The sequence below is a fragment of the Conger conger genome, chromosome 19 (assembly GCF_963514075.1).
Source record: "Conger conger chromosome 19, fConCon1.1, whole genome shotgun sequence".
In the NCBI taxonomy this organism is placed as follows: domain Eukaryota; kingdom Metazoa; phylum Chordata; class Actinopteri; order Anguilliformes; family Congridae; genus Conger; species Conger conger.
The window spans coordinates 15,503,278-15,516,282 of NC_083778.1; the positions used below are offsets into that span (position 1 = coordinate 15,503,278).

General features: G+C 42.4%; 1 protein-coding gene across 1 annotated transcript; it reads right to left on the minus strand.

The window, feature by feature from the left end:
• Positions 1-958: 958 nt before the first annotated feature.
• Positions 959-4,930, minus strand: LOC133119226 (chemokine-like protein TAFA-2). Its single transcript, XM_061229736.1, has 4 exons — positions 4,822-4,930; positions 2,929-3,081; positions 2,025-2,149; positions 959-988 (listed from the first exon to the last, which is right to left on the minus strand). The coding sequence occupies exons 1-4, from the start codon at positions 4,922-4,924 to the stop codon at positions 959-961; spliced, it is 411 nt and encodes a 136-aa protein (XP_061085720.1). The 5' UTR covers positions 4,925-4,930.
• Positions 4,931-13,005: the final 8,075 nt, after the last annotated feature.

The following is a 13,005-nucleotide window of genomic DNA, read 5'->3' on the forward strand; positions in this document are numbered from 1 at the left end:
TTCCTGCCTTTCGCCCAATGTATGCTGGGATAGGCTCCAGCCCCCTGCGACCCTGTTCAGGATAAGTGGGTTCAGATAATGGATGGGATGGATGGATCAGAAAAATGTTTGGGAACCCCTGGTTTGAGCTGTGTGGGGTTATCTAACCCCCACGGAAGATGTGCAGGAGCCGAAACACTCGTAGACGAATCAGAATTTCGCATCCGTTCCGACGTTTTCCTCAGAGACGCACTGAGGCGGCAACACAATGTCAGAGTGGCGCTTCTTAAACCGCCGGGCGATTGCTCGCGCCCCCGCGTATAAATGTGTGTGTGTGCGCGTATCAATTTCGTCTGGAGAAACTCCTCTCTGCAGGACGCACGGTCAATACCATCCGTCAGCGCTCGGCGTGACCTTGCCTCCTAAAGGTACGGGCGCACCCAAAGCGTGCCAGAAAAATACAGAGCCCTTCGTACTTCTGACAACTTACGATCCCTGACCGCGTCCTGATAAATACACTGCCCGGAGTGAATCCCATTCATACGGCGAGTCGTTTAAATCCTGAGCCGACTGCGTGATTAGTGTCCATAATAATATTGATAACTTTATTTGTGGAGCACCTTTCATGTAGAGAAACAAGCAAGTCTGTAATGTTGAACCAATTTCTGAACCATTGAGCATAGTTATAGTAAATATCTTGTTTGCAGATAATTACTGTATGTGTACTTTTGTTCTGTTGTCTTGGATCCTTTATAACTTCAGCACAGCTGAAAATGCGGGGGGGGGCTCAGCACAAAAAGAGCTCCTTCTGTACAATGGTAAAACACGCATGTAAATACCATAGAATAAAAGCTAGTTGTCTGTACTGGTGTCTCAGAAAGCATAGATAACACATTCCACACTACCATTCCCACACATTTGGAGGCCACTGCATTTCAAGAGACAGAAACAAAACGCTCACCTGGATAGTATTCCATGGTTACCAAAGTTGATCGCTGTCAGCAGAAATCTTCACAAAGTTTCATTTTGGCAAGCAAACAAAAAAAAAAAGGTTTTACAAATTTTGTGTACATTTACAAATTTACGGTTGGTTAGACAATGCATCCAGGCCAGAAAAAACAGCACAATAAATAGGTTTGTAAATTATATGTTAAACATCTGACACTTAACCTCTCAAAACCTTTTGCATAGGACACACCATTGGCATCACACATCCATGTCATATTCACATTTATGAATCATGTTTTGGGGCGTATGAAATGCGTTTCTGGGTGTACCTTCATGAAGCATGTTTTGGGGTGTATGAAATGTGTTTCTGGGTGTACCTTTATGAAGCACGTTCTGGGGCGTATGAAATGTGTTTCCGGGTGTACCTTTATGAAGCACATTCTGGGGCGTATGAAATGTGTTTCCGGGTGTACCTTTATGAAGCACATTCTGGGGCGTATGCAATGTGTTTCGGGGTGTACCTTTATGAAGCACATTCTGGGGCGTATGAAATGTGTTTCCGGGTGTACCTTTATGAAGCACATTCTGGGGCGTATGAAATGTGTTTCCGGGTGTACCTTTATGAAGCACGTTCTGGGGCGTATGAAATGTGTTTCCGGGTGTACCTTTATGAAGCACATTTTGGGACGTATGAAATGTGTTTCCGGGTGTACCTTTATGAAGCACGTTTTCAGGCATATGAAATGTGTTTCCGGGTGTACCTTTATGAAGCACGTTCTGGGGCGTATGAAATGTGTTTCCGGGTGTACCTTTATGAAGCACATTCTGGGGCGTATGAAATGTGTTTCCGGGTGTACCTTTATGAAGCACGTTCTGGGGCGTATGAAATGTGTTTCCGGGTGTACCTTTATGAAGCACGTTCTGGGGCGTATGAAATGTGTTTCCGGGTGTACCTTTACGAAGCACGTTCTGGGGCGTATGAAATGTGTTTCCGGGTGTACCTTTATGAAGCACGTTCTGGGGCGTATGCAATGTGTTTCCGGGTGTACCTTTATGAAGCACGTTCTGGGGCGTATGCAATGTGTTTCCGGGTGTACCTTTGTGGTCTTGATCTTGCTCCCCGTCGCACAGCTCCACCCTTTCTGATCTGGGAGAACTTTGCATTCCTCTCCGTCCAGACAGGGATTCATCGCACACCACCACTTCTGCTGCACGATGGAGGCTGCAACACCCACACCACACACACACAAACACACACACACACACAGATGTTTCTATATAGTGCTTTTCTCACACTCTAAGCAGTTTACATCGATGCGGGGGAAACTCTCCTCAACCAACATCAACGTTTAGCACCAACCCGGGTGCTGCACGGCGGCCATTTTGCGACAGAAGGCTCACCACACATCAGCTGAGGTGCAGAGGGAGAGAACGATTTTAAGCCAATTAAACTGGGGGATGATCTGATGGATCGGTTAAGAGAGCTGGCTTGGGAATTGCACCGGGTGTCATGGAATCTTTTAATGACCACGGTGTGGCTGGACCTCTGTTTCACATCTCATCTGAAAGATGTCGTCTCCTTTGACCTGGGTTCAAATAGTATTTGTTTCGGATTCAAAAACTTTTCTGGATTTGGGTGTCTCGGTGGCGCAGCCTGTAGAGCACTGACCGCATGCTCATTGCGAGCCGCGACGTCGGCGGTTCGAATCCGACCGTCCGACATTTGTCGCATGTCTTCCCCTCTCTCTCGCTCCCATTCTTCCTGTCTCTCTATACTATATACTGTCCAATAAAGCTGAAAAAGGCCTAAAAAATATCTTAAAAAAAAAAAAAAAACTTTTCTGGATTTGACAAAGCTTGCCTGGTCTATTGGAACAAATGGAATTATCTCAAAAGCGCAAACCCCACCTACGTATACACTCGACAAGATCAACGGAGCACAGAAAACACAGAGTTTGAGAACCATTGAGAAAACGATGGATGTGGAAAAGCGGATCGTACCATCGACGCAGGAGGGGGTCGCCCGGGTGGTACCAGCCACTTGTCCAGGGAAACAGGAGCACTTCACGGTCTGGGATCTTTCTTCTATTCTGTTTTTATTGCAGCAGCGGTGAAGTGCCACCACTTCACAGGTCCCTGTTATGACATGGGGTGCTTCGGGGGTAGAGAGAGAGACAGAGAGAAAGAATAATCTAATCTTGCCCTCTGGCTGTACGTGTTCATTACACAAACACAGGGGGGCCGATGCTGTGCTATCCCACCCTCTAGCTAGAACCACATTCCTCCCAATCACGCCCCTCCGGGTTTCACATCCACTGCCAACGTGGAGGACCACGGAATCAGAAGGGGGGCCTTTTCCATCACCCCTGCCACTTTCTCTTGAGAAGCCCGAAGACTCTGAACTGCTGTTCGGCACACAAGCACAGAGCAGTCTCCGCCACCCGTCGTCGCCTACGTAGTCCGCTCTGTGACCTCCAACAGACCGGCTGCCAGCCAGGGACTCTTGAGTATCCCCTCTCCTGCCTGAGTATCCCCTCTCCTGCCTGAGTATCCCCTCTCCTGCCTGACTTCCTATACTCATCCAGAATGCAGCAGCTCGTCTGGTCTTCAACCTTCCCAAATACTCACACGTCACCCCCCTACTTACTTCCCTCCACTGCCTGTCATGGCTCGCATCAAATTCAAAACATTGGTGCTAGCCTTTCAAGCAGTTAAAGGGTCTTCCCCAGCTTATCTGCAAAAAATCATCAGACCCTACACCCCTGCCAGACCTCTTCGTTCAGCCTCCACAGGCCGCTTGGCACCTCCCCCTCTCCGAACCTCCACCTCACGCTCACGATTACTGTCTGTTCTGGCTCCACGGTGGTGGAACGAACTCCCCGTTGAGGTCAGAACTGTAGAATCTCTCCCCACCTTCAAGCGCAAGCTGAAGACACACCTCTTCAAGCAGCACCTCTCCCCATCCCTCCCTACCTCCCTGTGAACCTTAATTGTTGTCTCTGTGACTCGCTTTGTGTACCGGTATTTTTAGTTGGCTTGGTAAGCAGTGTTTGGATAGTTAACTTTGGTCACTTTTGCTCTGTTTCTTTGTTTCTTTGTTCTCAACAAAGAACAGGTACAGGTGTTGTACAGGTAGCAGTTGAAATTGTACTTCCCTCTAGGGTCTTTCAGCGAACTTATCCCTGGTTATGGGTTTGCACTTTGTTGTACGTCGCTCTGGATAAGAGCGTCTGCCAAATGCCAATAATGTAATGTAATGTATACAACCCCTGCATCGGTGAGAGACGGCCCCCTGTCAAGGAATTTGGTTCCTGAACCAGCAATGTGCATTGAGGTGATCTTGCTATATCTGGGACCAGCTCTGGCTGCATCCCCTCCAGTGAGCTAATGTTCCACGGACCAAGATACAGTTTCCACTGCCCGGAAATCTGCTTCACTTCATTTCAGCAGTGAATAGTCCTCTCTGTGACTATGAATTCTGCAGGACTTCAGCAGTGAATAGTCCTCTCTGTGACTGTGAATGCTGCATGATGTGAGCAGTGAATAGTCCTCTCTGTGATTGTGAATGCTGCATGATGTCAGCAGTGAATAGTCCTCTCTGTGATTGTGAATGCTGCATGATGTCAGCAGTGAATAGTCCTCTCTGTGATTGTGAATGCTGCATGATGTCAGCAGTGAATAGTCCTCTCTGTGACTGTGAATGCTGCAGGACTTCAGCAGTGAATAGTCCTCTCTGTGATAGTGAATGCTGCAGGACTTCAGCAGTGAATAGTCCTCTCTGTGACTGTGAATGCTGCAGGACTTCAGCAGTGAATAGTCCTCTCTGTGACTATGAATGCTGCAGGCAGTGAATAGTCTTTGGTGAAAATGAGCGCTACAGGATTTCACACTTACCTTTCCGGCCTTCTGCTGGCTGAGGATTCTCCCAAAGGGCAATCATGCAGACCATGAGTAGTATTGTCCCTTTGTTTGCTTTTTGCATAAATCTCTTATTCATCCTGGAGGAGAGATAGCAGACACACACATATAATGAGGAAAACAGGAACAGTGATTTGTTTTCTCTGATCTTAATTATAGTTAATTTTATGACCATTAGTTTTTAAAAATGTGTTTCCTCTCTCCATCACATTGCATTTTGCCATTTAGCTCTTCTCCAGAACAACTTATACAGCTTAGGATGTATACAACTGAGTAGTATACTGAACCTAGACAGGAGAAAAAATATGGGCCATCAGCCACTGACTATCCATGGGCTTGTGAAAAGTGCCTTGAAACTGCAGAAGTGTAGTTTACGGGCGCCGCCATGTTGTACAACCAGAGACAGCGCAGGAGGGAAGCTGAGAGAAGCTCCTCCACTGAGCGTGTGGGAGAGAGTGACTGCGCAGTGATGCAGTCTATCCCCGATTTGTCTACCCTGATTTTCCTAATAACACAATATTTAGAGGTCCCAATAGGTATTTTAGTAAAAAAATGTATGCTAAAATAATACTGTCATTCATGAGTTTGATTATATGAAAATTATAATAAAAGATTATAATACTATTGAATGTATTAGAAATGTAAGGAACTATTACACTTCAAATGGGCAGAATGACATATGGGAAAACTGTCTGCACCAACATGCTGACTGCAAAAATGCACATTTGTTTATTTGATATGAAATGACAAATTTAATAGTTGAAGGTCAAAGTTATAGATTTCTGTCGGCAGCCCAAACAATTAGCTGATTAAAGTTCAAACTCATTTTCTGTTATTATGTCACACGGGATAACTTATATTGTGTGCTACCCCATAGTTTCATTTGCAATCTAAAATGACATATTTATGATTTTGATTTTATTTCTTTTAGGTACATAATGTACATTGTCATTGAGCATCATAATGTAATTAACATATTATAAGCTTTTAAAATGTTCTTAAAGAAAATATTATGTCCATAAGTAACATAAGAGAATCAAAAACATTCATTGATTTTTCTAACTATAATAATTATTATATTATTATTTACCATTAGGGATTAATACATGTTTTACAAGTACAGTTTGGTAATAAAGAAATATTTAGAAATATTTTTAAAAGTCATCTCTGCTATCAAGTCATATGTTAGCATATGACTCTAAATTAACATAATTTTAGAAAGAACTAAATATCATCATAAACAAAAATTATGTTTATTTGATTTGAACCCATTTTATTTTTTTCTAAACTGGAGTCCCTTATTATATGAGTGAGAAATGTAAATGTAATTATAGAACTACATTGCCATTTTACACTTTTTCACTCGAATTTTGTTTGCTTTATTTTTTAATTAGCAGACAATACTGTACACTGCGGTAAAATCTGATGATGGTTTAATGGTATCAAGAATTGGATACTGCCCAACCCGGCACCACAGTGGTCAGAAACACCCCTGCTTCTGATGCCCTGAAAAGGGGGAAGTATGTGTAAAAAGGGCAGCAATTCCTATACAGATCACTCGATATGGATGTAAATACAGTCTACATTTCAACCTCATATTCATCATTTCGTTTCAAATCCAATGTGCTGGATACAGAGCCAAAACAACCGAGATTGTGTCACTGTCCAAATACTTGCCGAAGTCACTGTATGTGCAAAATTAGCTTTGATAGCGCCTCATTAAGCTGTTAGCATCAATACATTGGTCCTCTAATTGCTGAATTGGATGCCAGAAATGTTAGAAGAGAGGGAGGGTTTGTTGTGAAGAAATCTGATGTCAAAAACTAAAGTATTTTAAGCCCAAACATTTTGGAAATAATACTAAATATTTTTGTGACATGCTTTTCCCAAGCTCAAAATGCTGAAAAGTCATGCGAGGAGGAGAGTGTTGTATTTACAGTGGATTAATTTTAATATTAATGTCTAAATGCCCGATGGTGTCAGCTCTGGCCTTTCTTGTTTTAAACACTTCATCGTGAATCACTCACTCAGGCTTAACCACTGACACAACCACTAACACATATTCACACTTCACTCACAAACTCACACTTAAACACTAGACACTCATTATTGTCTCAATAATGTTACACAACATACCAACATGACTAAATGTTAATGCAAAATACTTTGCCTCAGTACCACCAACTTAGTCAGATTATAGTTGCAGACTTGTATTAGTTGCTTATGCTACCTAACAAAAGAAAGGACATTTTGGAAAATACCTTCCTAGAAGGTATGGTCGCATTGTAACCTATGATAATTCACAGAGGATTTGGCAACCTTTGCTATGCTAGTTTATCTTCCAACCAGTTAAGGTGGTTGAACACATGTTTAAATGTTTTCAGTTTTCTCCTCGATCTCTAGGCAAAGCAGGTTGACTCTTTACCATTTCTGCGGTCTTCAAATTCTTTATTAGCCGCAAATTGTGACTGCAAATTGTGTCCACACTTTCACTAATTAGGAGCCAACAGATTCATCTCAGTCTTTAATATGATCAGTTAAGACTGTTACCTCCGTGTATGTAATTATTGGCAACACAGCACAATAAGGACACTGTTAACATGGAACTTTTATTTATCGCATCCATAGCTATTTCTGGCATCTTGTGGTTTAAGAGGACCAATAATCCCGTTAAACTTTAAAAGCGCCAAATTAAGAAAAATCTTATGTTTGTCACATTTCTGGGATTGCAGTTGTGGGTGCGGTGAAAACCAGTAGAGAATAGTTGGATGACCACTGCTCTATAATAGTAGGCCTATATGCTCTACATAACTCTTATGTCAGCAATTAATTTGATTTGCCTTTGAATGCCCTTGATATTCTCCAAAAGGTCACACCATAATTAATTGAGTTCACTGAATAGCCTACTGGACAGCATTCGGCTGATAAGGCTCATCGATAACTGATATGCAGATCACTGATTAACGGTCAATCTGCGATACTTTTGTATTATTGTAGTGACACTGAACAGATGGTAAATGTTTATTAATAAAATTGTCCCGAACTTGTAATAACCAAAATGACATTCATTTTTACGCGTGAAGTAACGGGCAGTGTTAATATATTCTGATAACCCATTCCGCTACGAGCATTTATTTTGTTGACCAAATCGCACGAGATACAATAATGTTTATGTGCGTTTTATCCCATTGGGCAATTACACGCGTAAGGTTTAAACAATTTAAACCGGTATTTCAGTTTTTTGTTTTTTTTTAGAAGTTATTTTTAAAGAATGACTATAATCCGCAAATACATTTATGTGAGAGGTAGGCTCCACAAATAATGGAAAAAGTTGGCTTTCCAGTGTTGACTTGTTACTGAGAAACAAAGGAACACCAACATGTCTGCTATTATTGAATATGCTATTGCACACTACAACAGGGTCGCATCAAGACAAACACCCATCTCATGAAATGTACCTGTGTCTGAGCAAAACAGGAAGAACTTAATATCAGGACGTGCTGAACTCAACAAAGATTTCAAAACTCCCAACCACAGCCTACCTGCAGCCGAGCCCCCTCCGCACACCTCGCGCCTTCCTTCGAGTTACAAAACAATCACCGCGCATAATCCATGAGCACGGATTCAGTCTGGAGTTTATACATTTGCTGCAAAAATAAGCGACATGACTTCAACTAAAGCGCACGAGCCCAAAGCTACCAACGCGTTGCGCAAATCCGCGCAATTAAATCCAAACTGGAGGGCGCCGAGTGATCCGCAATGAGAAGAAACCCAATAATAAATATCAAAAAATTCTAAAAACTAATTTCCAGAAATTTATCAGGATAGCCTCGAACAAAAAGGAATGCCCTTGTATCTCTGTAGATGAGCCAATGACTTCTGCGTTGAAGTCAGCCTCCCTCTCAAAGAAGGACACTCAGTTTGCCACATGTGACCACTTGCCAGCCGTGTAACCTATTCTCTTTTCGTCTTATCACTGTAACACCCGGTAGCAGCTTCTCTCAATGCGGAGACAAGATGAAATGTCTCGTTCTTTGGTCTCTATTTAAGATCGTCACAATAAATATTCAGAATAAAATATTCCAGATTGGGCGATCGGAGCACAGTTTGTCATTGAGTGTTTTTGCAGCCGAATGGAAAGAACGCTTCATTGATTTCCCCTTCATCATATCCGTGCTTCATAAAAAATATTATCTTAGAACAGTTTGTGTAACATTGTATCCTACAATTTGGGATATTTATATTTTTTTGCCAAGGTTTTACAGTGGCGCAGTGTTCGCATCTACTGAGATATAGACTGGCACGCGGTGCCCTGCAAAAGTGTCCACCAAAGTTCCACACTTGAATTTATTCATGTTTGGCTCCACGAAATAGTTATGCAGCTTATTTGTGGCGAAAAAAAAATGTCCAGCCAAAGATATCGGTCAGCCATAAAATATCGGCTTGGGTGATAATGATAAGTGAGAAATAATAAAAAATGCATGATATAATTTAATACAAGGCCTACTTAATATTACACTGTAAAAAATAAAAAAATAAAACATTTTAGTCCGAGTTTCAATCGCAATATATTTCGAAGTATTTCTGGTGCAATGGCTCTACCTAGTGGCCACCGACAGAATGCGAACTAAAGAAAAAAATAAAATCCCATCTGCACTCGGCGACTACGCATGTATCACGTTTGGCGAAGGCTTCCTCTTAATGATCTTGTTCTTTCAATGAATCATGAATTCCTCATCACAAGGTTGAAGAAATGATAAACTTTAACTAGAGCTAGGTCTGGTTTTACAGACACAGATAAAGCTTAGCCTTGGACAAATTAGAATTCAAAATAGAATTTAAAATAGAATTTAGTCAAGGACTAGCCTTAATCTGCGTCTGCAAGAACGCAGGTTTCAGAAGAAACTGAGTTTGCGCATGATTGAACTTTTCACTGGATAATGTGATGCATTGCAATGTATGGTACTAAGAAGATGGGTCTTCCCTTCAGAAATAATAATATATGTTGACTATAATGAGCATGGTGTCCTGGGTGTTATGGTTGTCCATTACATCCATGTGAAAAATGTTTGCTCATTCTTCCCGATGACGTTCTTTGGGTGAAGTGTTGCACTGAGCTTCGCCAAAGGTAAAGTTTCACTTTCAAGCCAAAAAAGTTGGACATATAGATTTATCAGATCACAAAATCTGACGTGACAAATCACAAATTGGCTCCGTGTAAGCTATTGAGGGAAGACATCCTTCTTTCCACCCTGCCCTACAAGCCAGAACTGGTTTTGATATTGTTGTTGCTTGCGCACACAGGCTAATATTTCCCATAATGGCCGCAACCGCTTCATAGTTGCTTCTGCCTTCTTGGTGGGCTCAAAAAGTGCAAGAAAATACCATTTGTCACCAGTAGATGGCACCCACGTATAGGAATGGGGAATACTGGGGTAGAAGGGCTTGCAAAAGATTGTTTTCAGTTCGTGTGGCTTATGGCTTGGCTTTCACATCAGGATTCCGGTACTCTGTTGAGTTCTCAACCAAATTGTTTACAACATAGGCTCCGTAACGTTGCATGGTTTAAAAGTTGTCTCTGAGAATTAAGGTACTTTCCAAAAAGCATTTTGCCATTTCAGCAATAATTCCCCAACCCTGGGCCTGTCTGAAACGCATTTCAGCTAAGTAGACGCCCATTGCCTGCCATCAACATGACATTTGCATTTTCAAATCTTGTCAGCCAGACCACATGTTTTCTCATGTGTAATCAGAAATAGACAATCCCATATCAACTAGCTAGGTTACGAGGTAGATTGTAAACTACATTTAAAAGGCATGGCAGTTAACTAGATGGCATTAAAACAGCCATTTTCCACATTGCTCATAACTCAATGCACTTTGTCAGTATAGTGAGTTATATAAAAAAAATATATATATATATCTAGAGTAGATTTTATTCATTTGAAATACTTAAAAGGCCACCCCCTCTCTCTGGCTTAAATAATGTTTCTGTGTTACTTACTATTTTACTTCCAAGGATAAAATGTGTTCCAAGGATAAAGTGATGTTTCTTGAGCCCTTATTTATAATCGGATTCATGTTTATGCAGTCTCTGCTTGCCTTCTCCTTCCACAGAACGAGCTGAATCACCTCAAACGAAGGCCACTGGTCTCTCGGCTGGTCTGTACCCAACCAAAGATGTTTCTAGAAACGCCCTGGTGTGTGTATGTGCTGTATGTTTGCGTTCGCATGCTTGCATGTGTGTCCGTGCATTTGTGCAGGCCTGCATCTGCGTGCTCATGTGCAAACGTGTCTTTGTGTGCCTGCGTGTGTACAACATTTCTGGGAGAACTGACAAATATAACTCAATACCTTAACACACACATATAAAGTAGGCCTGTGTGTATATGCAGTATATTTATGTGTACTTGCTACAAATCCTCATGTTCATGAATCTTTAAAAATGCTAAAACGGTAACTGCTGATCAAATGATTTGTCTGCAGGCATTTGCGCACACTTGAACGGATTCTCTTTCTGAATAAAACGACCGGGCCACGCATGTGAGGGTCTGTGGAACACAGTGCACGAAGGAGCCTGGGGGTCTCTCCACTCTACAACTGGCCCAGCGGCACGATTGAAAGTGCGATTACAGCAGCCGCTCCCGTAGCAACAAAGGCCCCGCTTGTACTCGGTGGGTGCACTTGTAGGACCTGCAAGAATTTCTGTTCAGTATTTATGCAATGAAGCGTTGTAGCTGCGCGTACTGTGACCAGTAGGGGGCAATGCAGGGCAAAGCACTTGGCGACTTAAGAAACTAAACTAGGAGAGCAAGAGATGGGTTTTCTCGTAGAGCAGGAGAGCCAACTGGGTGCTCGTGAAGCACGGACGAAGTTACTGACGTTTTAAAGTAAAGTAAATATGGACAAAATGCTCGTCTCGCGCTGTAACCCAACTGGCTGTTGTGCGCTAGAAGATTCCGTTGCTAACGTTTGTGCCTCCTAACGTTTGAAACTAGAATTAGAATTAGGTGTGGGTGTGAGAGTGGGAGTGGGAGCAAGCTTTCTGTGCCCTTCCACGGGGGCAGTTGTACCACTAAGCCATGGAAACTGAACAGGGGCTTCCTCTCTCGGGGACAAGCCTACACGTGAATAGGCCAGAGGCGGGTCACAGAAGCAGTTGCTCTTCTTCCCAACTGAAGGACAAAAAGACACAGAAAGAGCCTCACACAATTACGAGGCTGCACTTCAGTAGCTAATTCGGACACAGTGGTCTTCCCCAGATCTGATAGATTCCCCAGATCTGATAAAAGAGGATTTCTACCTTGAAAATATTATTAAAAAGAAATATGCTCAGACACAACTATGTGCACTGGCAATCTTTGACTTTTTTTTTTTTTCATACACAGGTATTATTTCTATGATTAGTCATAGGTTATTTACAGGCCTTTTTTTATGTCTGAAAGGACGGTTCATCATCCTGTATTAGGCAGGCCCCTGTCAATTACTACCGTAATTGCTCATTGCCTGTTATTGGTAGCCTAAGCCTTGGTTTACAAATGATCTGAGTCCTTGAATCCAGCATCTCACCGTTCTGTCACATATGAAACGCCCGTTGCCTGGAGACAAAGACATCCACCAAAGGACCTAAACGTCAATAGCGCATTCTCAGTATAATTACATACCACTAATTAGAAAGGTAAACATTCACAGCTGATTATGCAATGTTCCCTCGCATCGATTTCACATCAATTAGCTCGTGTTCTTACACTGATGGACTGTGGAGCTGTAGGTGACCTTTGACCCCTCACACATAATTGGGACGGCTAGCGAGATGAAGTATGACATTGTGGTGAGCCCAAGGAAAGCGCAGCCCCCCCCCCCCCCCCCTTGTGACTCATAATTCAGTTCGAGTTTTTTTGTTATTTTTATCTTCATGCACACAGTTTGCCGAATTCAGCTGATAGAGAAAGCCAGACAGTTTGCGAAAGAGAAAAACGTATCGCTTGCAGGTTTTTCTCAAAGTTAAGGGCAAATAATGATTGAAACCAGGCCACACGCAGATACACAAACACATACTGTAGCCCTGCATGCACGGGGGGGGGGGGGGGGCCCAGGACTGAATAAAACAATGCATTTGATTTATTTATTTATGTATGTATTTATTATGTATTAATGCGA

Excerpts from the sequence above, each read along its gene's own strand:
- LOC133119226 (XM_061229736.1), bottom strand. The coding sequence starts at position 4,924 with ATGAATAAGAGATTTATGCAAAAAGCAAACAAAGGGACAATACTACTC. Across the intron at positions 2,150-2,928 it reads GACCCCCTCCTGCGTCGATG|CCTCCATCGTGCAGCAGAAG; the intron begins GTACGATCCGCT and ends TGGGTGTTGCAG. Across the intron at positions 989-2,024 it reads GCAAGATCAAGACCACAAAG|ATTTCTGCTGACAGCGATCA; the intron begins GTACACCCGGAA and ends AACTTTGTGAAG.